The sequence below is a fragment of the Kogia breviceps genome, chromosome 1 (assembly GCF_026419965.1).
Source record: "Kogia breviceps isolate mKogBre1 chromosome 1, mKogBre1 haplotype 1, whole genome shotgun sequence".
NCBI classification, from domain to species: domain Eukaryota; kingdom Metazoa; phylum Chordata; class Mammalia; order Artiodactyla; family Physeteridae; genus Kogia; species Kogia breviceps.
The window spans coordinates 125868157-125893157 of record NC_081310.1 but is presented as its reverse complement, the minus strand read 5'-3'; the positions used below and the strand labels follow the sequence as shown (position 1 = coordinate 125893157).

Sequence of the window (25001 nt, the reverse complement as noted above, 5' to 3'; positions counted from 1 at the left end):
TTCTTCAGACTTTATAGCAGTAAGTCTGAAATACTTTGGAAAGGAAAAGTCCTCTTAGTTTGTTATCACATAAAGCCTTGAGGCATGCCTATATCTTGTGATTTTTTTTTTCTTTCTCTGTATTTCTCTTCCGTTTACTTGAAGAATACAGAAAAATTGAAACCACTAGGAGTTTGTTTTTCCTTTTTTTTTTCTTCTTTGACACATTTCCTGCTCCTAGTTGGTGGCTGAGGAGGTTACTCTAACCTCAGACTTTTCTTTGATTTTACTTCTTTGTAAATTTCCTCGGATTGTTTTGTGACTAGTTGTTCCTCTGTAAGTAAGATTTGGGACCTGTGCATGTCAGCACTTTTAAAAAAATTTGTTTACTAGTTTCTTGTGACCTGTTTTTAAATTCTAGATTTACTGAATGCTAATTTTGTACAAGGTGCTTTGCTGAGAAGGAGTTCATATATAAATAGTGCAAAATCTCTGCTGCCCTCAGTTTACAATCTGGTATAGTAGATTGAATATTTTGGTGATTTTGCCATACCAGTAAAATATTTCTGCCTATATTCAATATTGCTACTTTACTAATCTGTTTTATTAGTTAATGTGTTGAAGAATGGTAAAGCAACATCAGACATTTCTCAGAAATATACCAATTGAGCAGAAAAGAGAAAACCTCCCTGAATATTTTACAATGAACAAAAATACAGCTTTGAAAATAGTATAAAACTTACAGCAGAGAAGCAAAAACAAATATAACTTCTGCATTTAAGTTGTAAGGCACTGACATTTGTTAACCTAACTTAGTCTATGTAAACTTTAAAAAAAATCATTTTAGAGTGTTGTTAATGGGAAGAAAAAAATCATCTGGTTTCAAAGCTCTCTGATATTGAGAGGTTTAGACGTCTGTTACTTTTGAGTATCCAAACATGATGGAAAATACATTTTCAAGTAACAGAACAAGTATGTCCCTCTGCCCACTTAAGCATTTCCACAGCAGTCTACATCTTTAATCTGCAGACTGAGTGCATTTATAGCACCATCATATAACCTTAACTTAAATGTACATATATTAGAATTTAAAGTTTATTAAAAATACAAGGATTGACATGCCTTTCATATATTTCTTCAGGGTATGCTAAGACCTGTGAGGCTGATTGAAAGAGAACATGGTTGAAGGCATCATACATTAATAAAAATAGAAATGATCTTTGAATAGGGAAATTGTGGATAGGCAGAATGGCTTTCATAGGTGAAAATTTAATAAAAATTTAGGAAATTGTGGCAGTTTTTAAGGTGATGCATTTTCCCTAAATAATCTAATTTAAAATCAAGCATCAACCATGTTTTTTATCTTTGAAAATTGAATCTTTTGAAAAAATTGAACAGGTACCATTATATGAAATTCCGTAGTTGGATTTTTTTTTTAAGTAGAAGACCATTTTATCAGTTCTTAATACTTGTTTGTGTGTTCTTTAGTGTGCAGAAGTAACTTGTTTTACTGTGTTCATTGGTATAATGTGTTCTTTGTCTCTTACCTATGCATTTAAGCAACTAAACTCAGCACGCCTTGAAGGAGATAACGTTATGGTAAATTTCTCTTACATGCTCAACTTCCTGCATGTAAAATGGCTGAAGGTTTGTTGGCCTACCGTGTTTTCTACATCTTGAATAAAGTGCCTTCTCTTGCTATTATCTACATGTAAAGTCTAAAGTAGTTGAAGCCATGCATTCATTAATCTAACAAAAAATACAGAGAATACTAGCTGAAGAAATGTTGGAACTTGAAGAAAAGAAATTGTGTTCTAATTGCCCAATTCAGCTGTGCCAAATAAAGATTTTAGAGTCTGAATTTATACATAAATATTTACATGTATTTATACTACACATAAATATATAGTGCCTTTTATACATAATAAAAGATGTTAATTTAGCTGGCACTTCATATTTTCACTGTTGGCAAAGAAAATTAACAAAATTTACTTAACTTAAAGAAATGTATAAGATATACAGATTTACTTTGCTTCACAGTACCTTCAGTGTTTACCTTAATTTTCACCCAAATCAGCATAGAATTAATTTCTTCTGCAATTCCAGGCCAAGACAAACTCCAGTAGTTTAGGTATTTCTGTAGTGTTGAAGCCTGTCCACTGTTAATTCACTTAGGAGAGTTGCAGAATAGTGATAGCTTTGAATTAGAAATGAGAATTATTCTGTAATATCCTTTGTATATTATTGAGCTTGATTTGAGGAAATTTTTGAGATGTTAAGTGTTTTTAATTTTTTAACAAGATAGAAATCTGAACATAGTCCCAAAATTCATAAACGTTAGCCAATAAAGATTTATAGATACAGTGTTTGGTATAATACTCCTGGGTGTATTACTGCCATAGAAGTAGCATAGACTCTGCCATATAAGTAATAAATAATTGGCAGTTTTTATTTGTTAAATCAATTGACTACTTTTATTTCATTAGCACTGAACTAAAAGGGGAAAAAAACATGTAATAGAAAAGATTATTGTACAGAATATGTAAAATGCATTTGTTTTTTTAAACTACTACAGTTATTGAAGCCCTGGCTAAATTAGAGCTTTCTCCTTAGGTAGCAAGAGAATGCAATCATTTATTTCCATTGTCCTGTTTGTATGTAGGTAAATGAGAATGTGAAACTGTTTCAGTTATTGGTAATTTAGCATATAAATCATATAATTTTTTTAATCTTAGGTAAAAATACCCTAAACAGTTAGCAAGACTTTGTTTCATTTATTAGGCATTTGTTTTATTACTTAGGTCATCTACTTATAGTACGATGTATTTAACTCTGGTAATTTTAAGTTCATTATATCTCAAGTTCATTGTGCCCCCCACCATGGCTAAATCAACATTTAGTGTCCATTTATCCTTGCTTTATTATAACTTACTAAAATTGCAGAATTTCGGACCTAAATGAGAAATTAAAAATCATATACTCTAAACCTCTCATTTTACTGATGAGAACACTAGAACTGAGGCATTAAATATTCCCAGTTTTGGAAAACTGTTATTAAGTTATAGAATTAGTATAAGATTCAAACATCAATAGTATTGATACATGTGAAGGCATACTTTCACAGTATATTAAGCTCTACTGATTTAATTATTACTGTGTTTAATTGGTTAATGTGATTCTGGAAAAAGAGAATATGCCATTTAAATTAAAATATTTACATTTTTCTATAGTAAGTTATAGAAAATGTTAAATTCCAACTTTCATGCTCTGTATTTTTCTCTAATTTTTAATGCTGGCTAGATTTGGGCAGAGGAAGTGACAAAAGTAAGTAAATCATTAAACTATAGAATTATGAAACAAGAATTTAATTGTCATTCAGTAAATCTTTATTGGGCAACAACTATGGGGCCAATCACAGTCTTTGTTACTGTATCTTATTAAGTCTGAAAATTATTATAGAAGGCTCACATCTGTTGGGCTAGTAGTAGTTCCAGAGTAATAGAACAATGCTACAGAGATGTGGTTTGCACACACACTAATAAATACTATATAGCTGATAATCCTTACAACGCCTTGTCAGAAGACCGTTTTTAAATACTTGGTTTATTCATATGATAATTATATAAAATATAGTTAACACAATGTCCTATATCTTCAGAGAAGTGAATGTATATCATGTCACACAAATGAATTTTCAAGGTAACCGAAGTTTGTTCTCTATAGCACCAAAGCTAATATTTCTGTCATTTTAGTTGAAAATATTTGTAAAAAATTAAATACAGGATAGCATATATTTAACTTCATTACAGTTAGAGTCATTATTATGAATATCCGTTATTGTACTGTGCAACAGTTGGATCCGTTGTTTTTGAAGTCTGTTGTCTCCTCCTTCAATGTCAGACTGTCAGTTTTAGAAGCAAGGAATAAGGAATAAAATTATGACTTTAGTGCAGATTTGTTTCAAGTACTATTTGAGGTCTTCAGAAGCATTTTTCATTCACTTCTCATGTTCAGAATCTGACCTTGAGTTGAGGACAGTGCTGGAGATTGAGGGCAGGTGTTAATTGGATCCCTGAATATTAAGTAGTTTTACAAACTTCAACTTCTTATTTTCTGACTTTGTAGGATTGCTGACTATACACTCTTGTTTCATGCATAGGTTGTGGAGCATAACTTGGAAATCCAATGTGAAATTCTTGACTTATGCTTTCACCCCGCTTTGTGGAATCCATTCATCAACTTAGTTATGGTTACACCCTGGCCTCTGATTTCTTCCTGAATGTCTAGCGTGAAAAGGGGGCAGAATAACGTAGAAGAGAAAATAGGTTGATGAAGAAAGCCAGGGTCTCTTCCACTTTGGTTAGCATACAGATACATCAAAAAATTTCTGATTTGATTCTGCAGTCTCTACAAATTTGGGAAATAGTTGATAAAATGGCAAGAAACTCATGAAACATTATTATGTTTGTATATGTGAAAAAAGCTTAAAATATATCAAAATGGATTTCTGGATATATTTTTCCTCTATTCTCACTTCTGTCATTTTTATAATTTAAAAATGTATAATTTAAAAACTGCATATTACTGGAATATTTTAAGATTTAAGCCCCTAGAAAAAGTAGGTAACACTGACCAAGATTGTCATAGCAAATGCCTCAGAAGCTTGACCAAAATTTCTGGCTTAAAATAAGTTGCCCAGTCCTGATAAAACAAACCAACACATTCTTGCCCTTTTTCCAGCTTACATCCTAAAAGAACTCTTCTTGCTTCTCTAACCCAAGCTATGCTCTAGATCAGTTAGCCCAGTAACAGTAGTTCTAAGCAGTAGAAGATCTTTTGCCTAGAACTGTATGTCTTAATTGTAAAATTAAGGTGGGGAATGAGATCTTCTGGAGGACAGAATAAAAATTCTTTAAATTCATTGTCTTTCCTTAAACTGTTTTTTTATCTCTCTTTCTAAAATGGATTATTTTCTTCCTAAGCAAATTAATTATGCTGAACCTAATTTCAGTTACTCAGCCTCTCAGGTTAATTATTATGATCAATTACATGTGTCAGAAGTAGAGGTGGTTTGGGACAATAGACTGTTTGCCGCCATCCCAAACATACACTGAAACTTGTTCAAGAAACAAGATTTGTTTCCTTCCTGTCATTTACCTTTTCTAAATATAAAGTCTAGATTGTACAAAAGAATGACTTCCTAGGCTTTGTATTATGGTGCTTTTTTCACAGTTAAATAATTAAATTTTGCTCAAATATAGAAGACTGATCCTTTGTTCTTATGAGATCATTTTATATTTTTTATTCAGTTTTTATTTTTTTTATAAATTTATTTTTTAACATCTTTATTGGAGTATAATTGCTTTACAATGGTGTGTTAGTTTCTGCTTTATAACAAAGTGAATCAGCTATACATATACATATATCACCATATCTCCTCTATCTTGCATCTCCCTCCCACCCTCCCTATCCCACCCCTCTAGGTGGTCACAAAGCACCAAGCTAATCTCCCTGTGCTATGCAGCTGCTTCCCACTAGCTATCTATTTTACATTTGGTAGTGTATATATGTCCATGCCACTCTTTCACTTTGTCCCTGCTTACTCTTGCCCCTTCCCGTGTCCTCAAGTCCATTCTCTACATCTGCATCTTTATTCCTGTCCTGACCCTAGGTTCTTCAGAACCTTTTTTTTTTAGATTCCATATATATGTGTTAGCATACGGTATTTGTTTTTCTGTTTCTGACTTACTTCAGAAGTCACTCTGTAGGATAATCTCTAGGTCCACCCACCTCACTACAAATAACTCAATTTTGTTTCTTTTATGGCTGAGTAATATTCCATTGTATATATGTGCCATATCTTTATCCATTTGTCTGTTGATCGACATTTAGGTTGATTCCATGTCCTGGATATTGTAAACAGTGCTGCAATGAACAATGTAGTACATGGCTCTTTTTGAATTATGGGTATATGCCCAGTAGTCGGGTTGCTAGGTCATATGGTAGTTCTATTTTTAGTTTTTTAAGGAACCTCCATAGTGTTCTCCATAGTGGCTGTATCAATTTATATTCCCACCAACAGTGCAAGAGGGGAGGGTTCCCTTTTCTCCACACCCTCTCCAGCATTTATTGTTTGTAGATTTTTTTGATGATTCAAAGAGTCATGTACCACAGTGTTCATTGCAGCTCTATTTACAATAGCCAGGACATGGAAGCAAATTTATTTATTTTATTTTATATTTTTTTATTTTTAGCTGTGTTGTGTCTTCATTGCTGCACACGGGCTTTCTCTAGTTGCAGCGAGCTGGGGCTACTCTTCGTTGCGTTGCACGGGCTTCTCATTGCGGTGGCTTCTCACGGGCTCTAGATGCACGGGCTTCAGTAGTTGTGGCACAAGGGCTCAGTAGTTGTGGCTCACGAGCTCTAGGCTCAGGCTCAGTAGTTGTGGTGCATGGGTTTAGTTGCTATTCAGTGTTTTTAGCTTTTAAACATTATTTCCATTTCAGTCTCAAGCATCCTAGTCACTTTTAATCTGCTACCTAGCTTACTTACTTACACCTTGTACAGAAATATTGTCATTTAGTAGACTTCCCTGCCATTTCTGCTAAAGGCTGTTAAATCAAATTGTACTTTCACAATCAAACCTATATGGAATTAGCCTCATTTGTTTCTGAAGTGCATTTATTTTTGGTTTGCTGTGGTTACTTCTATCAATCAAAACCTTTCAACCAAGCAGAACAGTAAATAGTGCAAATGTAACACTGAAGTGATTGGTTTTCCTTAATCCTTTTTTAGAAGAACATTGATTGTTTTATTCTCCTGTGGCTTTTTTCTGCTACATACTAGCTTCCAGATGAAGCTTATTACTTCAGCCCTGTTATCAAAACAACCATGTATTCTTATTTTGATCAAGTAAATTTAATTTTAACGCTTGACTTATTGAATAATCAAGCTTATTTCCATAAATCCAGTCTAGTGGTTAAGTCTTAGTCCTCTCTGCCATATCTTTTGCCAGTGGTATGCGAATGATTATAGCAACTGATTATCTCTTTTGCTGCTACCTCATTGTTGACTATTTCACTAGGTTAGCTGTTGCCACCAAAGGGTGAAGGAGAGGGAGATGGGGTGTGAAAGGAAAAAGTTCACACCTTGTTTATATACTTACTACAGTCTTGGAAATACTGTAATTATTTGGATGGCGGGGGAGCAATTTATCCTGGAGAGGTAGTGGGAAATATCATTATAGTGATATTATCACCAATACTAATTCCCAGTGGGGGATAAGCTATTTTGAGTGACCTGTGAGATTTTATTTTTTCCTCCTCACTGCCAAGCAACTCTGACCAAAGGTTTGTGAGGATGTTTTTTTGCTAGTACTTAACTGTTTTTAGAATTTTTTTTTTTGTGTGTGTGTGTGTGTGTGTGTGTGAACTGTTTTGTCCCAGCACTAAACCTATATCAGATAGTTGAAGCTAGTATTGGTGTGCTATTATGCACATCTCTTTCTAGCTCTGAGGTCAGTGACTTCACCTTGGTAGCTTGAAATCAGCTGTGGTAGGAGTATTTATACATTAGAGCTTTCTTTTTTTTCCCCCTGTAGAGCCAGTTTACCAGCACACCATTGATTAAAGGTCACCCATAACTTGCAGAAAAACCCTAGCATATCTTATAGATAATATTTCTGCTTAAGACATACTCTATGCAAAGTTTGGAAAGAAAACTAAAAAAGACATTTATGTAGGATAAAGAATCCTTTGAGGAAAAAGAAAAAAAATCCTTTGAGGGAACCTAAGAACTATGTCCCTAGAAGCAAGTAACTTGATAACTAAACCCATGAGGTTAAAGTCCTAGCTTCACTCTGAAGTTTTTTCATTTGAGATTGAAGCCTATATAACTTCAAAGTAAAGTAGCTACAGTAATAATTGAGAATTTTTTGAAATAATTTGTACAAGTAAACTGGTAATCTTAAGGTTTCATAAAATGTTAAAAATTAGCAAAATTGATACTAGAAAATGTATGAAAATAGATTGACTGTCCCATAGTAGTTTTCCTAGGCTTTTATGTTTATGTCATTAAGCTTTGGCTTTAATAGATTCTTTTGAGTTAAGTACCAGTAAGGAGTCAGTTCTCTCTAGATTAAGTAACATAGAAAAGCTGAGTTCTAGAAATCAGGGATCACTTTAGATACAAAGCAGAATCAGGGAATTGCCAGATTATCATTTGGGGTTTGTTTGGGGGATTTTTTTTTTAACATCTTTATTGGAGTATAATTGCTTTACAGTGGTGTGTTAATTTCTGCTTTATAACAAAGTGAGTCAGCTATACATATACATATATCCCTATATCTCCTCCCTCTTGCGTCTCCCTCCCACCCTCCCTATCCCACCTCTTTAGGTAGTCACAAAGCACTGAGCTGATCTCCCTGTGCTATGTGGCTGCTTCTGTTTGGGGGATTTTTTAACTGTCTAGATGAATGTACATAAAATGGACTAAGTCCTCTAATGAGATTCTAAAACTGTGTTCCAATTTAAGTCTGAACAGGAATTAAGAATAACTCAAAGTGAATTTGATCGTCAAGCAGAGATTACCAGACTTCTGCTAGAGGGAATCAGCAGTACACATGTGAGTGTTCATTCATTGGAAATTCATTTGGAACAAAAGACTGATAGTATTAGGGAAATTCTTGGAGGAAAAATTGAACTTCATTTTCAGTCATTTATCAAGATATTTAAATTGTAGCACTTTTCAAGATACATGAAGAAATATTTTAAATTTTTGTTTACCCCTCTTCACCTGATGAGGTAGTTCTCCCACCATTGTCAAGTCCATTTGATGTTTGTTTTTTTTTTTTGGGGGGGGGGAGTTGGCTAAACAGTTTGTTGCTGTAAATTGTAGTAAAATGATAGATACTGATGATTTACCCCGAGTACAGTGTCGTGCTCTGTCTTCCCTTAGCGTGTGCCACTTTAAGTAGATCATAGAGCTAAGAAGTGACTGTAACTTCCCTTTACAGGCCCATCACCTCCGCTGTCTGAATGACTTTGTAGAAGCCCAGATGACTTACTACGCACAATGTTACCAGTACATGTTAGACCTCCAAAAGCAACTCGGAAGGTGGCAATTTCCTTTTCATACATGAAACTCCTGATAAGAGAAGAAATTCAGATTTTTTCATATGAAATAGTAATAGAGGTGAAAAATAGAAGAATTAAAGGCTTTTATTAGATTGCTTAGAATCAGATTTTTTTTTTTTTTTTAAGGAAAGTGATTATCACACTTCTGCAGTAACAAAGACATTTTGAGCTCTTCTGGCACAGAAAATTGTTAACAGGAATGAGAAGCTAATTTAAGTGAATACCTTTATAGTGCTGTGTAAAGAAAGCTTAAAAGCATTTGAAGTTCAGTTTTCTCTTGAATACCTTTGCAGGTGGTTGAGGAAGATATAGTTATATTGACACTTAGTTGCCCTTAGAGGTAAACTAATTTGTACATATTCATTACTTGTTCACTGTTAAAAAGATTTTAGAATATTCTGTAAGATCTCAAGCCCATTGATGTTATTATTTTGAGTGTGGTAATATACTTTACAGCACATATGTAAAGCAACACAGCTCAGTCATTCATTCTCAAATATTTATTGAACACCTGTCCTATCCAAGCACTATTCTATACTCTGGAATTATATCAGCAAACAGAACAGGCAAAATAGCTTACCTTTATGGAGCTAATGTTGTAAGGTGACACTGAAAATAAAAGATGTACAGGACAAACATGGTCTCTGCTCTCACAACACTTAAAGTCTAGGTAGAAGTACAGGCCATAGGTGGACAGGCCATGTGATAAGTGGAAAGAGAAGTTCAGATTACCATAAGGGACATCTAACTGTGACTCAAGTGAGTCTATCAAAGATTCACAGATGAAATTATTTTAGTAGGAATAATCTAGATGAAGAAAGGGGCAGGGACAAATATTCCAGGCAGAGGAGGAATATGTATATGAAAGGGCCAGAGGAAAAAGAATGTGGCAAGTTCAGGAAACTGACAGTAGTTCATTCTGGTTGGATCATAGTGTTCAAATTTAAATTGGGATAGTAGATGTGGCTAGAATAATGAAGCCGGGTCATGTCAGGAATGCCTTTTAAAATAAGTAATGATAAGGAGTTTGGAATTTACATAGTGAGGAACCATTAAAGCAGGGGAGTGATCTATAATATTTGAAGGAGGAATATCAAGAGAAGTTACTTCAAGGAATAAGGAGAAAAAAAAATCCATCACTTTGGTCTTCCTTTCTGCATATTAATCCTTCAAAACTAGACCTAGAACAAAATTAAGCACATCCACAAAACCAATTTTAGATCTTAAAAATGAGTTGTAGTCTAATACCACTGGTTAATAGGATTTACAGAAGTATTTACACTTCTATATATTTTGAAGTTTTGTTACTGGTATTAATATCTGAAATCAGAACACTATTTTATCCCCACATCATTACAAGTATTTTAAGCGCAGGAAGCCTTAGTACTTCCTGTTCACTTTGTCCTGATACTGTCACAGTGCAGCCAGAGGGGTTGCTGTTGAAACCATTCGTTCTTGCATTCTTCTTAAGGCCATACAAATGCTTGGAACTCAGCCATTCACACAAAATCTAGTCATTGATGTGCTGAGGTAGGTACTATTATTATCCACATATAGATAAGGAAAGAGAAGAGCTAGTTATAAGATTAGTAAATGTGTTATATTTTTAAATAATTGGAAAGTTTAACATTGAGCTACAGTGGCAGGAAGTCTAGAGTTTTTTTAAGTTATCAGTAAAAGTTCTTAGAAGGTGAAGATGGCCTTTCAGGGTTTTTTTTGTTTGGTTTGGTGTGTTGTTGTTTTTCTTTTTACCATTAATTTCCCAAAGTTGACAAAGGTAGACGTCAGTGGCTAAACAAAAGCTAATTATACTAGTAAATTTGAAAGTAAAGTCCATGGTTAAAGACTTTAAAAATTGTGTGTGTGTACACACACATATGTAAGGAGAGAGAGCTTATCTTTTTTTTTTTCTCTTCAGAAATGTATATATTTAATCACTGCCGAGTTCACTGAGGAAAGGATGCTAGGAAGTGTGTTCTTAACTTTAGAGTGAAACTTGAATTAGAAGTTATTTCTTTTTATCATTAGAACCCTTTTACCCATCAGAGAAACATTTGCTTTTAATTTTTACAAATGCCCTATTCTAGGCATCAAGGATACAATGTAAACAAAATAGACCATATCCCTGCCTTCATGGATCCTGCATTCTGTTTAGGGGTAGAAGGGAGTAGAAAATCAATGTCTGTGAATTACATAGTCTATTAGAAGGTGATAAATGTTATGGAGAAAAATACAGCAGGGAAGTACCTTGGTTAGAGTAGAGGTCTACAGTAGTCAGGGAAGACAGATGGGAAAGATGTGAGGAAACAAAGCACACAGGCATCTTAGAGATGCTCCAGAGAGGAAGTACAAAAACTCTAAAGCAGGAACATAGCTGTATGTTCAGGCAACAACAAGGAGAGCTTAGCTGGAGATTAATCAAGGAAACAGGGAGCTAAGATATGTAGGGCTTTGGAAGCCACTCTTTGGACTTTGGGCTGTACTCAGAGATGAGGAAGTCTGGAGGATTTTGAGCTGAGGAGTGACATGATTTGATTTTAACCTTTAACAAGATCATTCCTGCTGCTCTGTTGAGGATAGATGTTACAGGTCATGAGTATAAGCTGACAGACCTGTTCAGAGCCTATTGCAATAACTTGGTCAATAATCCAGTCAGGAGATGACAATGGCTTGGATCGGGGTGATTGTGATAGATGTGGTAGAAGTGCTCAAACCCTGGGTGTGTTTTAAAGGTAAAGCCAGCAGGGTTTGCTGACAAACTTTCTGTATATGAGGCTTAGAGGTGTCAAGAATTACTGCAAGTGTTTGGCCTGAGCAACTGAAAGAATGGAGTTTTGGTTAATTAAAATGGGGAATGCCCCAGGAGGAGCAGGTTGGGGTGGGGAAGGCATGTGAGGTATATCAGGAGCCCAGTTTTAGACATGTTAAGTTTGAGATATGAAACATCTGAGTGGAGATATCCAATTTTAGGATATACAAGTCTGGAAATTGGGGGTGGGGGGTGAATTAGAGGTATAAATTAGAGAGTTGTCAGCAATATCAAGGATATTCAAATCTGTGAGACTAGATGAAATTACCAAGGGAGTTAATAAGTACAGGTAGAGAAAAACAGAGAACCAAGGGCTGAGCCCTGAAGTATTCCAACAAAGAGGTGAGGAACCAGCTAAGGAGGATGGTAAGGAATGAGCACTGAGGTAAGATGTAAACCAAGTGTGGCCTTGGAATAAGCTGTAAAAAGTGAGGGGAGTGGTCCACTGTGACCACTAGATGGGTCAAGTGAAAGAGAACTGTTAGTGAACCATTGGATTTTGAACATTGCTGACCTTGATGAGTAGTTTTAGTGGAACAGTAGGAGCAAAAGCTTGTTTGTTAATGTAAGGGAATGGAAGGAGAGGAACTGTTACAGTAAGTTTAGCTAAGTCTTTCAAGGAGTTCTAGTGTAAAGAGAAACAAAACGAAGCACTAGCCAGAGGAAAAAGTGGAGTCTAGCACATTTTTGTTTTTTTTTTTAAGATAGGAGAAATAAGAGCATGATTGTAATCTGATAAGAATGACACAGTAAATGGAGAAAATATAATATTAGAAAGAAAGGGAAGAATTGGTAGTGTGATATCCTTGAGAGGAGATTTTGTACACAGGTGGAAAAATTAACCTTAAAAAAATTAATCTTAAGAGCACATAGATAGCTCATCTGTAGTAGGAGGAGAGATGACCAAAGCATGGAAGTTTCCTGATTTTTTTTTTTTCTCCTCTCAGTTAAAAAAGGAAGCAACTTATCAACTGATTATAAAGATTAGGGGAGAATTGCTGGAATTTTGAGGATGGCTGAAGGGGTATGAAATAGTCATCAGCAGAATGTTAAAAGTGGGTAGACTAGAGAAATGTGGTGTAGTTGCCGGGCAGCACTGTGGACCCACTTTAGGTTCCTACTCATTCATTGAGTGTGAGACCAGACAACATGGTTTTGTAGTTTTTTACTGTCATAGTACATACATGGATACTGAGTAGATAATTAAGAGAGATTTTCACCAAATGAGTAGTATGAAGTAAAGGGCATAGGATATGAAGGCATACGCAAGGAGGTGATTATAATAATTTACCTTCGACACGAAGGGCGTGTTGGTAGGATGATAGATGGTAGGTCTATGGAGGACTATAGATCCAGGATAGGCTTGTTGAAATGAGAGTACTAGGGGAAACAAGATGATGGTCAGAGAATGGGATGTTGGAAATTGATTATTATAAAGGTTATAGTTTTTGGAATTAATAAGGTCTAGATGAGGCATTGGGAGTGGGTGGCTGAACTAGGGTCAGTCACAGAATCACTGGAAAAGAAGAGCTCACAGATCTGACAGGCCAGAGTGTTCAAATAATTGTCTTCGTGGTTATTAGAACCACTGAGAATTAAGATCCACTGTTAGTGAGCCAGGAGCTAAAATCCAGAAATAAAGGGAAAAGAATGAGACGCTGGTAGATGATAGCAACAAGAGATGGTAGGTAGTATATAGTTGAATAACATGAAATTCAAAGATTAGGTAGGATAGGTTAGGGAGAGAAGTATAGGAATGGTAATGAGGAACGTGCAACTCCTTCAACGTCCACCTCTAGGCTCAATGATAAAAGGGAGTGTGGGAGATTAAACACAAGCATCAGGAGGTGAATGGAAGGGTTAGAGAAGAGGTTAAGGATAAAGGGAATTTTGCTGCTGGCTGACTGATTTCCAGATGGCACAGGAATCATAAAGAATAAAACTATTTTATGAAGGGATTAATTTCACCTACCATACCAGATGAAGCATTTTATATTTTAACTAATGGATTTATTTAAACATATATGAATTTTCATAGGATTTTTTTCAACCTTAGAAGTGGTGGATTAGAATGATTATAGGCCAGCCATCTTATGCTGTTTTCCATTGAGTATTATTGGAGAAACAGTAGGCTTACAATAAATTGAAAATTATCTTTAAACTATTTATAAGCACATTGATCACAGGGATTTCACTAATTCCTAATAAAACTTTTCTTTTTCCCCTAAAAAATAGAAGACAAAATGAACTTGTGACATTTGCCGTATTCTCCCATTGAATCTTCATTATGTTAATTATCAGTCATAACATATTATTTGAATGTCCATCCCCTCACTTGTCTACATGTCCATAAAGGAATGGCATTGTTTTGTGGTTATATCTCAGCTTGTGGTAGTGATGTTGGACATGTAGATACTCAATGAATAAAGAATTAACTTGAGAAAACTTCACTCTTGTAGTAGTATCTAACATTTAAGTAAGTTTTTCATTGGTATTTTTATTTAACAATTCAAAAAGGGAGGAAAAGATTAATGGAACATGCTTATAGAAGGTTGTTGGAAATATCATAAACTCATTTTTCTGGAAAAAGAAAACCATTGTGCTTTTTAAAAACTTTTTAAAGTTTATACTTGTAAAGATGGCTTTGAAACAGACTTTCAAGGATTTTATATTTAAAAACAACCTGCATTTTCTCTAGTGTAATTGACCCTGGAGGGGTGAGCTGGATAGCGCACTTTGTCATGAAAATATTAGCATCCTCAAATCTTTAGCCAAAGTGAAGGTTGGTAGAAGGTAAACACTGCCCCCGAGTGGTGGTTTACAGGAACTTTGGTCACTTGCAAATAGATAATTGGCCATTTTCTTTTCAACAGTTTTCCATCCATTTATCATTGTAACAACAACCAGACTTCTGTGGCACCTATACCATCTGCTTCATCAAACGTGATTGGTTCTTCTGCCTCGACTTCAACAAGTGGCCTAGTAATCACTTCTCCTTCCAACCTCACTGACCTTAAGGAGTGCAGTGGCAACAGGAAGGCCAGGGTTCTGTATGATTATGATGCTGCAAACAGTACTGAATTATCACTTCTGGCAGATGAGGTGAGTAATGTGGGTATACAAGGAAAACTATATCATAGATTGACTTACCTTCCAGTATAACAAAATGCAAATTCCTCATTAGTTATTTGGAAATAGTTTATTATGAATGTTTTCATAGATTGTAGCTGGTTATACTGACATTTTATAATCTTTAACTACTATTTTTTAACAAAATAGAACATCACAGAAATATTTAAAGCTTTTAACTGCTAAATAACTAGATTTCTAAAACTTGTCTCTAATAAAATCCTTTATCTTTCACCAAATTGATAATAATGTTTAAATTCTTTGATAGTGCATAATTTATACTTTAAACAAATTAAGTCTGATTAGTTTTCTGTGTGTTTATTTCTTAACATAGTTAATAACTGGAAATGTTTTATTTTGTAGGTAATCACTGTTTTCAGTGTCATTGGAATGGATTCAGACTGGCTAATGGGGGAAAGGGGAAACCAGAAAGGCAGGGTGCCAATTACCTACTTAGAACTGCTCAATTAAATAGGTGGACTATGAAAAGATACACCGTATTTATATACAATTAACTCTTAATAAAGCAGGTTTAAGTATCTTTCATGTTAATGTCTTAAGAGACTGAAAAGAAAATACTAGCCATCAGAAACTGGCCTTTCTGCCAATAAAATTGCATGGTAAATATTTCATTACAGAATTTATGTTAAAGCTTTCATGCCAAGAATGTTTTCTTACAAAATTGTCTTTCTACTGAGGTTTCACTAATAAGTAGCTTCTACTTTTGAGCCCCAACTTAAAGCAGAACTGTTTTCTACTGAATTTTTAATTAATGGCAAGCTTTTTCTTTTACGTAAAATAAATTTATTGTGAATTGATACGTGACTCATTTATTAGGTATAATTAATAGCCAAAGAATAAAGTTAAAATTTGTTTTTAACTGTTGGTTTAAAAAGAGCTCTAGGATGTAAACCTCTTTTGTAAAAAATATAATGTTTCTGAATGTTTTCATAAACAGAAATGCAGTTATACCATGTTTACCTTGTTTTCCAGCAGACATGGAATGATTACAGTATTCTAGTTCAGTGAGTTATTTTAAGGGTTTTTTGTTTTATTAAACACTACTGAATGATTTAAGAGTAACTAGTCCTTGAGAAGTATTACCGTATTTCTCTAGTACATTTGCATTTAAGGTTCTAAAACATCTGGGACAAATTCCATTCACTAAATAATGTTTTTAAGATTGTTCAATTGATACTGTTTAATCCATAATCAGAATTGGATCTGTTAAGAATATACTGCAGTAAAGAGAATTTGTTCTTATTGAACAACAAATCCTTATAAAAATGGATTAGCACAACTGTGTTCATTATAGAGTAAATTGTATGCAAACAGAATACACTTTTGGTTACTTTGAGCCTACAAATAAAATTTTGAAAATTTACTAATGAAACTTAGGTTATCTTGATCAGGCTCTCTAGTTATGAAACACATACTAATGAAATGATTAGTGATATACTTGGAATCAGAAAATTGCTATTTGGACCACTGCTATGAATCAGCAGATTATTAACATATCAGGACTTCTGCTCTCATTTTCATTCATTCATTCTTTCGTCAAACAATTGTTGGGGGCCAGGCACTATGCCGATCCACTGGGAATACGACCCTGAACAAGATGCACACACTTCTTCCCCCTACAGATCTTAAAGACTGGTGAAGGATACAGAAAAATAAGTAAGCAATGGTCATATAACAGAATCGGTGTCATGATAGAAGAAGTATAGGGTTAGTATGTTTCAGAGTTTTGGGAGTCACCTAATTCAGATTTGGGGAGTGGGAGATGGTTTGGAGAGGAAGTGTTCTAGGCAGAGGAAGAAGTTGTGACAGGCCTGGAGCTAAGAGTATGTAGCACTTTCTTAAAGCTAAAAGCAGTTCAGTCTGGCTTATGCATGAAGTATAAAGGTGTAGTTAATTTCTTCAGGAAGTGTTAATGTGTCAAAATGATACTTTTCTGGTACTTTAAAAAATGAACACTTAGCACAAAAGGATATTTTTATATGGTGTTTAAGAGTTCCTAATAAGAGCTTGGTAAACATGTTGATAATTTAATTTACAGTTCAAATTTTAACAGTAATTGTTATATTTCTTTGCTGTGAGACACATTCCTCTGCAGTTTTATAGTTATACAAGATGCTTTGATTCACACTGTGACTTGCCATACTGTTAACCCCCAAAGCTGCTCAAGCTGGTTAGTTAGCTTAGAACCACTTGAGTGAAGCTTTTTCCCCCAGAAATGAAGCTCTGTGGCCAGCCTAGAGTACCATCTATTATGTTATATAAATCAAGATTTAGGCTTTAAAAGATCATACCGAAAAATCAGGTCAACTTTAATAGCAACTATAAATTAGGTTTATGAGAAGTAGAGTAGTAAAAGGGAAAGAGTATGGGTACTGGAGTGAAATTGTCCTGGATTCAAATCCAGTCTTCCTCACGTACTGTGCTCTTTGAGCTTCGACTCAGATGTCATATAAACTACCATTTCCTTGTTAGCAAAATGGGGATAATAATTATTCCACCTTAAGGTTATTGTGAGGATTTTATAGCAAAAAATTGTTTTAAAAGCAGTTATAAAATAACTATAAAATCTGTAACTGTAGATTTCTAACTATCTTGTATGTTAGATAATTTTTAGGGAAAGGCTTGGCACAGTAGAAACATGCTGTGAATATGTTTCCCTTTCTTAGCTCCTGTAGCTTCCTGACCTATCCAGACGGTTGGCCTTGTTTATAACTATGTACCAGACAAACATCTTCTGTTGCCATGCTCTGTTCTACTCCTTCTCAATTCTATCCTCCACCCTCTTTAAATCAGACCCAGATCTAGGTTTAACCTCACCATAGTCAGTGTACATTTTTATCAGAACCTTCTGCTTTCCTTCAAATGAATGTTGATTATAGTAACCCAGTAATGTACAGTAGCCTTCAGTATTGTGAGGGTTCAAAGGTTATTTTGTGCCTTTGTCCACCACAAATTTGCCACAATATGTGGGCTCATTCTTAAGTTTATTGTTTTTTATTGTAATGGAGTTTTGTTTGATTCGTTGGTTGGGGGGGTTTTGGTTTGTTTTATTTCAGTTTGGGCTTATTTTATAAAGTCACAGGTTTAATTTTTACTCAGGTAAAGGCCCATAGGTTCTTAGGCATGGGAGAAGAGCTTGGGAAGCCTATTAATTCATGGTGCAATTCAGAATTATTTAAATAATCTCTGTGCCCCTGAGCTTAATCTAAAGGGATAGTAATGTGAAGGATGCATTTATGAATGAAATAGTAAACTTGGAAATAATTACAAGCTCCTTTTATAAACAGAAAAAAAGTGATTGGATTGTTTGTTTCAGTATTTATCCTGAAGGTAATTAACTTAAAAGATCATTGCATTAAATTGTTTTTTATGGTGCTAATCAGAAAAATTCATATTGTAGGAGACTAGGTCCCAGAAATGGGAATGAGCCTCACTCTGAATAAAGTAAGAAATAAGAAACCTGAGTCCAGGGTCACTAGTGGGTTAGAGTCCATCCTCATAGTCTGCTGTTATCCTCACCAGAACAAAGGAACAGAATGAGAATGGAGGAGCTGGTGTTGGAAGGACATGCAGAAGATGAAGGACCACAGGACAAAAATCAGCATCTTTGTTTACCCAGAGAGGCCTGGCTTACTTTCATGCTTTGTTGACAGTATTCCTTAAAAATATCTTCCCTAACTCCCAAACACCTGAAAGTTTGAAATATGTTGCCCTAGTATGTGGCACTTCAAGTCTGGGTGAGAAGCCATAATAATAGATAGGAGACTTTGCAATTTGACCTACAGCCAGCTTTTCCTCAACCCCTTCTCCAGATGATTAAGTGGCTCTTACCTCATGGTGAGACTCAAATGGGGGTCTGTCTGGTGGTTGTCCACAGCACAACTGCCCTTTCTCCCACATTATCCTAACGAGAAAGTCTGCTCAGCAGGGCAGTGGTTCTCAGTGTGGGACCCCCAAGACAGGCAATGTCAGCATCACCTAGGAACTTGTTAAAAATGTTAATTTGTATCTCCAAGTACCTTTTTTTTTGTACTTATTTGTTGTCTTCAAGGGGCTATAAAACTAGTCTTAGTTCTTCCATGTAACATTTTAAAAAATATTTCAAGACAAAAACTGAATTCTGATCTTCTTTACTGTGTTCTAGCATTAATTGTAATTATATAGTTACTTTTAATAATTTATTTGTTTAGTATATATCTGTCACTCTAGAGTGTAGGCTCCCTGAGATTGAGACTATTAATTCTTTTGATCACAGTCAAATTCCCAACTCTTAGCACGAGACCTAGCATATAGTATGTACTCAGTATTTGTCAAAGAAAGAAAAAATGCAATTCTTAAGTCTTATCCAAGCTCTACTGAATCCAACTCTGGAGGTAGGGCCCAGCATTCTGTTTTTACAAGCCATTTAGGTGATTGTTACACTCTCAAGTTTGAGACCCACTTCAGTAGAATAAAGAAATTGTGCCATTTACCTTCAGATGTGCTATCTGACATCGCTTGAAAATTCTCCCTGCCTTCTGTATACCAACAACACTGCTCTCCAGTGTAAAGGAACCTTGCTGGGCTGTATTACAAGTGGGTGTGAAGGTATAAGGTATGCTTAGTGTAAGAAAAGGAAATATTGCTTGGAATGCCAGTACTTGGTTGCTGTGGAGGGTTTCTAGGGATGGATCCCTTAGTCTGAAGAAGGGAAAGCACTACCACTACCCACATTTCCACTCAGCACAGTCACAATTTGACATCAAAGCACCCTGACAAACCATTAAAGTTATATCAGACTAACGTGTACACCCTGGTGCTCAGGTTGCTAACTCCGCTCTCCCTACTTCAAAGGAGACTTTTTAAGAATTGTTAATGCTTTTTTTCAATACTACAAGTCATAGATGCATTCGTAATAAAGGGAAAAAAAGAATATATAGTTTAAAGATAAAAATCATCTAAAATTCCACCATCCAGAGAGAGCTACTGTTACTTAGGTGCATAGACTTCCAGATTCGTCTGTGCTTTTATAGATTTTTTTAAATGGGATCAAGTTGTACATACTGTTTTGTAACTTTTTCACTTGACAATACCATGACTATCCTGCCACGTCAAATATGTTTATATCTTTTTTAATGGCTGCATGGTATTTCATCTTATGTGCCACATTTTATTAAACTACTGTTTTGAGGTTTCCAATTTTTCGCTAATAAACTGCTTTAAAGAACATTGTGTTGTTAAATCTTTTATGTGTTCTTAATATTTCCTTAAGGTGAATATTTGGAAGTAGAATTGCTAGTGTAGAGTATGCCAGTTTAGAAAAGCTTTTGTCGCTGCCACTTTGCCCCTTAGAAAACTTATCGGCTTACACTTTATCGGCAGTATAAGAAAGTATACTGTTTCTTTTTGGAGGACTTCCAACTGAATGTTCTTAGAACCTTCAGTTTAAAAATAAAGGGTAAAAGGAAGGTAAAAAGACCCTGCAAAATTAAAACCAAGATCAGTCTTAAATTATTCTGACATGACATCATTTACTGTTCTACCTTCTATTATGTATTTTGTGATACATTGGGAATGTTTGTAATACTGGCTTTCCCCTTGCTTTTATTCAGTCTCCTGGAAACACTGACTTAGATTCTGACTTTTGCCGAAATGGTAGGAGAACAATCCTAAACAGACTGGAATCTTGTGATAATTTTGATTCAGGCTTATTGTTGCATTTAAGGAGCATGGACATAATAGGGAAAGTAGAAACTTGGGAAGGTAGGCAGAACATTGGCTCTCCTACTTGGTTGCCTGGTTTTGTGTCAGTCAACCTCTTTGAGCCTGTTTGCCCATCTGCAGAAATGAGAATAATATAAACCTACTTTGTAGGGTTGAAAGAATCATATTATGGGCAAAGTGCCTGGCACCTAGTAGATGATAATAGAATTTCGACCTAAGTCTGATAGAGCAGTTGCTATTATCTACCTCAGTGGAGTAAATATCGCTGCCATTACCAAATAGAATCTTCCTTGAAAGGTGTCACAATAAATGGACATTGCCTTGTACATCCTACCTACAAAAGTCTAGTTTTTAAAGGGTGTCTCATTTTTTCCACACAAGTAACCTAACCAGATAAAACTCCCAGACAGGTAGCTAATGGAACATTTCAACTACTATGTTTTTATGGCAGTGTATCAAAGTGGTAATCATATTATTCTAAAATGGTAACCATATTCTAAAATGGTGAGCTGGACATGTCAGCCATGCCAAACTTCCCCTTCTGACTGAAACCCCACCTTTGACCTACAGCTGATCTTTGTGCTTTGGATGGCTTGCCTTCCACCTGTGAGAACCTGACACGGAGGGCTTAGCTCAATAAGGTAATGATAACCAGTTAATTCTCAATAGCATCTCCAGGATGAGGGAACACACAATTGATTCATTGATAATGAAGTAAATTTATTTAGAGAAGTATCTGAATTCTAAAAGTTGCTCAGCAGTATTTCCAAAAGATAGATGTCCCAGAGGTAACATCTCCAGTAATCATAGCAGACAGCTCCCCAGAGACCAACCCATTTTCAAATTTGGATGAACCAGATACATTGAAATTAGCATCTAGTTTGTTGATTATAACTCAGAACTACTCAGCCAATAAAAAGTGAGTAGTAAGAGAACTTAAAAGAGCGGATGTAACGAAGGAAGGCTATATAGGAAGCTTTAGGTTTGTGAGAGCAAAACAAATTAAATGAATAATTATGAGGTGAAAGAAGATTGGCTGCAACTCTCAGCAACTCTTCTGAAAGCCTGATGCCCTAAGGTTGAGGGTACATGTTTCTGCCTAGTCCCACGTTCTAGTGAAGTCGTTGAAACAAGGTATAATAGGTAACCCCAGCAACCATATGCTTTGATACTTGTTTGCCTTTGGTATATAGCTTACTCAGCTCTACCTGAAGACCCTCACTTATTAAGAGTAAGTTCAAAAGCTCCCTCTGTTACGAAGATATTCTGGACTCCCTCAGGCAGAATTAATTATTCACATATATAAATGTAACTCAACTGTGGCATTTATTGCCTTGAATTGCAATTACTTGCTAACCTAGCTGAGCTCAAGGACAGGGACTTCGTGTCCCCTAACTCTTAGCATACCTAAAGCTGAGTTTCAGCAACCTTGTAGCTGCTAACAGCATTCTGATTTCTATAAACGATCTTTAATGATTCAGACTTGGTGCTGTTACGTGTGTTTGCCCTTAGAAACATTGCCCCCTTTGGACAGCAAGATCAGAAAATGCCTATCTAGTTTCTATCATTATTATTATTGTCACCACCACCACCACCACCATCATCATCATCATCATCATCATCATCATCACTATCGGTATTTCTAAAGTAATGAATGAACTATATACCCTTCAGGCAAAGTTCCATATATATTTCTCATTATCAAGCTTTTCATAAGAGGTTGGCAGCTGAAGGTTAGAAGTTAAGTTCTCTGGTGAGAATGTGGAGTACAAATCCCTATACTTTAACCAATCACATAAAAAATGAGTTGAAATTATTTTTACCAAAAATTAACCAGTTGAAATCTGTAGAGAAAATGACTCTATCTCCGCAAAAAGGAGCACTTGTAGAAAGGGTCAAGATTTTCCTCAGAAAACAGTCCAGTGTATGCTTATATGTGGAGAAATGAAACATTGAAACTCCGTGATCATTTTGACCTGAAAGTTTTCATAGCATTTGCTACCAATTGCATGTTGTGGTTATGAAACAGTTTCAGTCATGCACTTATAAAATGTCTAATTTTATTCCATGGAACTTTCTGATGAGTGCCTCAAGAGAAATTTGTTTCATAATGTAACCCTTGGAAACTAAATGAATTTACCTTCCAGTAGGGTGTTTAGATATAAACCAATTACATGTTGCAGGAAACTAAAACAATTGGGCTTTTAGAATAGTTCATCATAAGCCATTCTTTCTGAGAGCGTTTAGATAGCAAGTCCAGTAGAAATTAAATTTGTGGTTATGTCCTCAGGCAAATTATTCACTTAACCTCGAAAGCCCACAAATTTCTCATCTGTAAAATGAAAGGATTAAACCAACTGATCTCCAAAGTCCTTCAAGCTCTTGCATCCTAAGATGGTCTAAAGGCAAAGTTGCTTGTGTTTTCATAGTAACTAATGACAAACCCCAAATTATTAGTTAACTTGAATGACACACACAGTCTGTTGGAAGGTAGACAATGAGTTTGTTGTTTGTTTAATTGTAGGAGACAAAACTCTTCAGTCTGAATTTTCTAGAAAAGACAATGAAAACTTGTGAGAGATTCCTTTAGAAATCCCTCTACCTGGACTGACAGACCTAACTACCTAGACCTCAGAGGGAAAGGATCCACTTATGCTCAGACTCTCTGAAGGGTTCTAATGAACAAATATGAACAGTGGCACTCACAATCCTAAGCATTATTGAGATTTTACATCCCTTTGGAAAAAATTGCTAACATTTATTAAACAGTTTATGTGCATTTCCTTTTTTAAACCTGGCAGAAACATAGGTATTTTTTTACCCCATTTCACAGATGCGAAAAGTTTAGAGAGCCACCGAGCCAGAAAGTGGCAGAGCCTAGTCTGATTCCTTGTCTTCCCAACTCCAAAGCCCAAGCTCTTAATCCGTGTGTAACACAGACACCAATTTTTTTATATGTGCCCCCAAAATATGGTCAATGTCCTGTTATTTCCTATACTCCTTCTGTGTAACTTTTCTTGGGGCAGAAAAAAATAAATGTTCCTAACATAAAGTAGCTGTAAATCACTGCTTAAGCAACTAAAAAAAAAAAATCTACAAAGTTTATCAAGCCAAGTGGGGATCTTTCGGCCCTGCTACCATCACAGCTGAAAGTGCAGAAAAATCAGCCTTGGCTTACATAAGAAGTTCTCAAAGTGCAAACCCCAGAATCTCTGGGGGTGGGACCCAGCCATCTTGTGCTTCAACAAACTCTCCAGGTGATTCTGATGCACATGTTTAAATAAAGCAGAGAGAGTAAAACTACCTTGTTGTCTTTCACTTTAAAGCTGACTCATCTGCAGTAACAAAAGAGAATAATGACAGTCCTCAAAATATTACTGCAAGCTATTAAATTAAGCTGAAATACAATACCATTTTACTGACTCTTTTCAGTTAAGTAGGCCATTACTAATGAGTAATTTGATGAACAAGTGAAAATGTTTAGAGTATCATTTTGCCAGGAATAGGGGAAAGAGCCCATGGATTGGAAGAGCTTATTCCAAAACTCAGCCATAAGGGAATATACTCTAAAAATGTGTCTCTTATCAAAGTAACAAACCTATACAATTTTATTGTTCTTTCTAGCAGAGTCTTGGTTTCCTCTGAAGAGCTTATATACCCTGTTTGGCAGGACAAGAGCACACCAATAAAAAAAAAAAAGTGTCATTCATTAGCATTTGCAATAAACCAGTCACTGTATCGAGCATTTTATACACATTCTCTAATTTCACTCTTGTAACGACACTGTGAGGTGGAGATGGTTGTCTTCACTCTGCAGATGAGAAAACCAAAGCTTAGGTAAAGTTTTGAAACTGCTATGCTCATTTTAAGGTCCTGGAGTCTCTAGAGACAGTAAACTCCCTAAGCTGTATCCCCTTTTCCTCTCCCTCTGCCCTAACACTAATCCTTTCCTTTACTCCCAAGACTGTCAGAAACAGGAAACCAGTGCCCTAGGCCTTCTTTCTCAGCCCATTCCTACTTTTCCTTTAACTCCCACACAGTGCCCACTGTGGCTAATTTTAAGCCCAATTTCTGCAAACTAGCCCTCCAACTCCCAGACAGCTGGCCTAAGAGGGCTGCTGAGACTTAAGGGTCCATGGGGGCTGGAGGGCGAGGAATGCCACCACCCTGCCCCATGCCCCCGGGTGGGGAAAGGAAGAACAGCAGGAGGAGAAGGCATGACTTAA

The 25001-nt window shown here is 35.6% G+C and overlaps 1 protein-coding gene across 8 annotated transcripts in view; it reads left to right on the top strand.

The window, feature by feature from the left end:
* Nucleotides 1-20267, top strand: part of SH3GLB1 (SH3 domain containing GRB2 like, endophilin B1) — a 38727-nt gene extending 18460 nt beyond the window's left edge. The window contains exons 6-11 of one of the 8 annotated variants that reach the window (XM_067043307.1): nt 1540-1578; nt 3280-3303; nt 8512-8601; nt 8993-9093; nt 14796-15024; nt 18595-20267. In XM_067043307.1, coding sequence (XP_066899408.1) covers nt 1540-1578; nt 3280-3303; nt 8512-8601; nt 8993-9093; nt 14796-15024; nt 18595-18612 — 501 coding nt within the window. In that variant the 3' untranslated portion in view covers nt 18613-20267. Of the gene's footprint in view, nt 1-1539; nt 1627-3279; nt 3304-8511; nt 8602-8992; nt 9094-14795; nt 15025-15414; nt 15870-18594 lie in introns of those variants that run through there. The other 7 variants (XM_067043288.1, XM_059061576.2, XM_059061566.2 and 4 more) reach the window with 7 other exon arrangements.
* Nucleotides 20268-25001: the final 4734 nt, after the last annotated feature.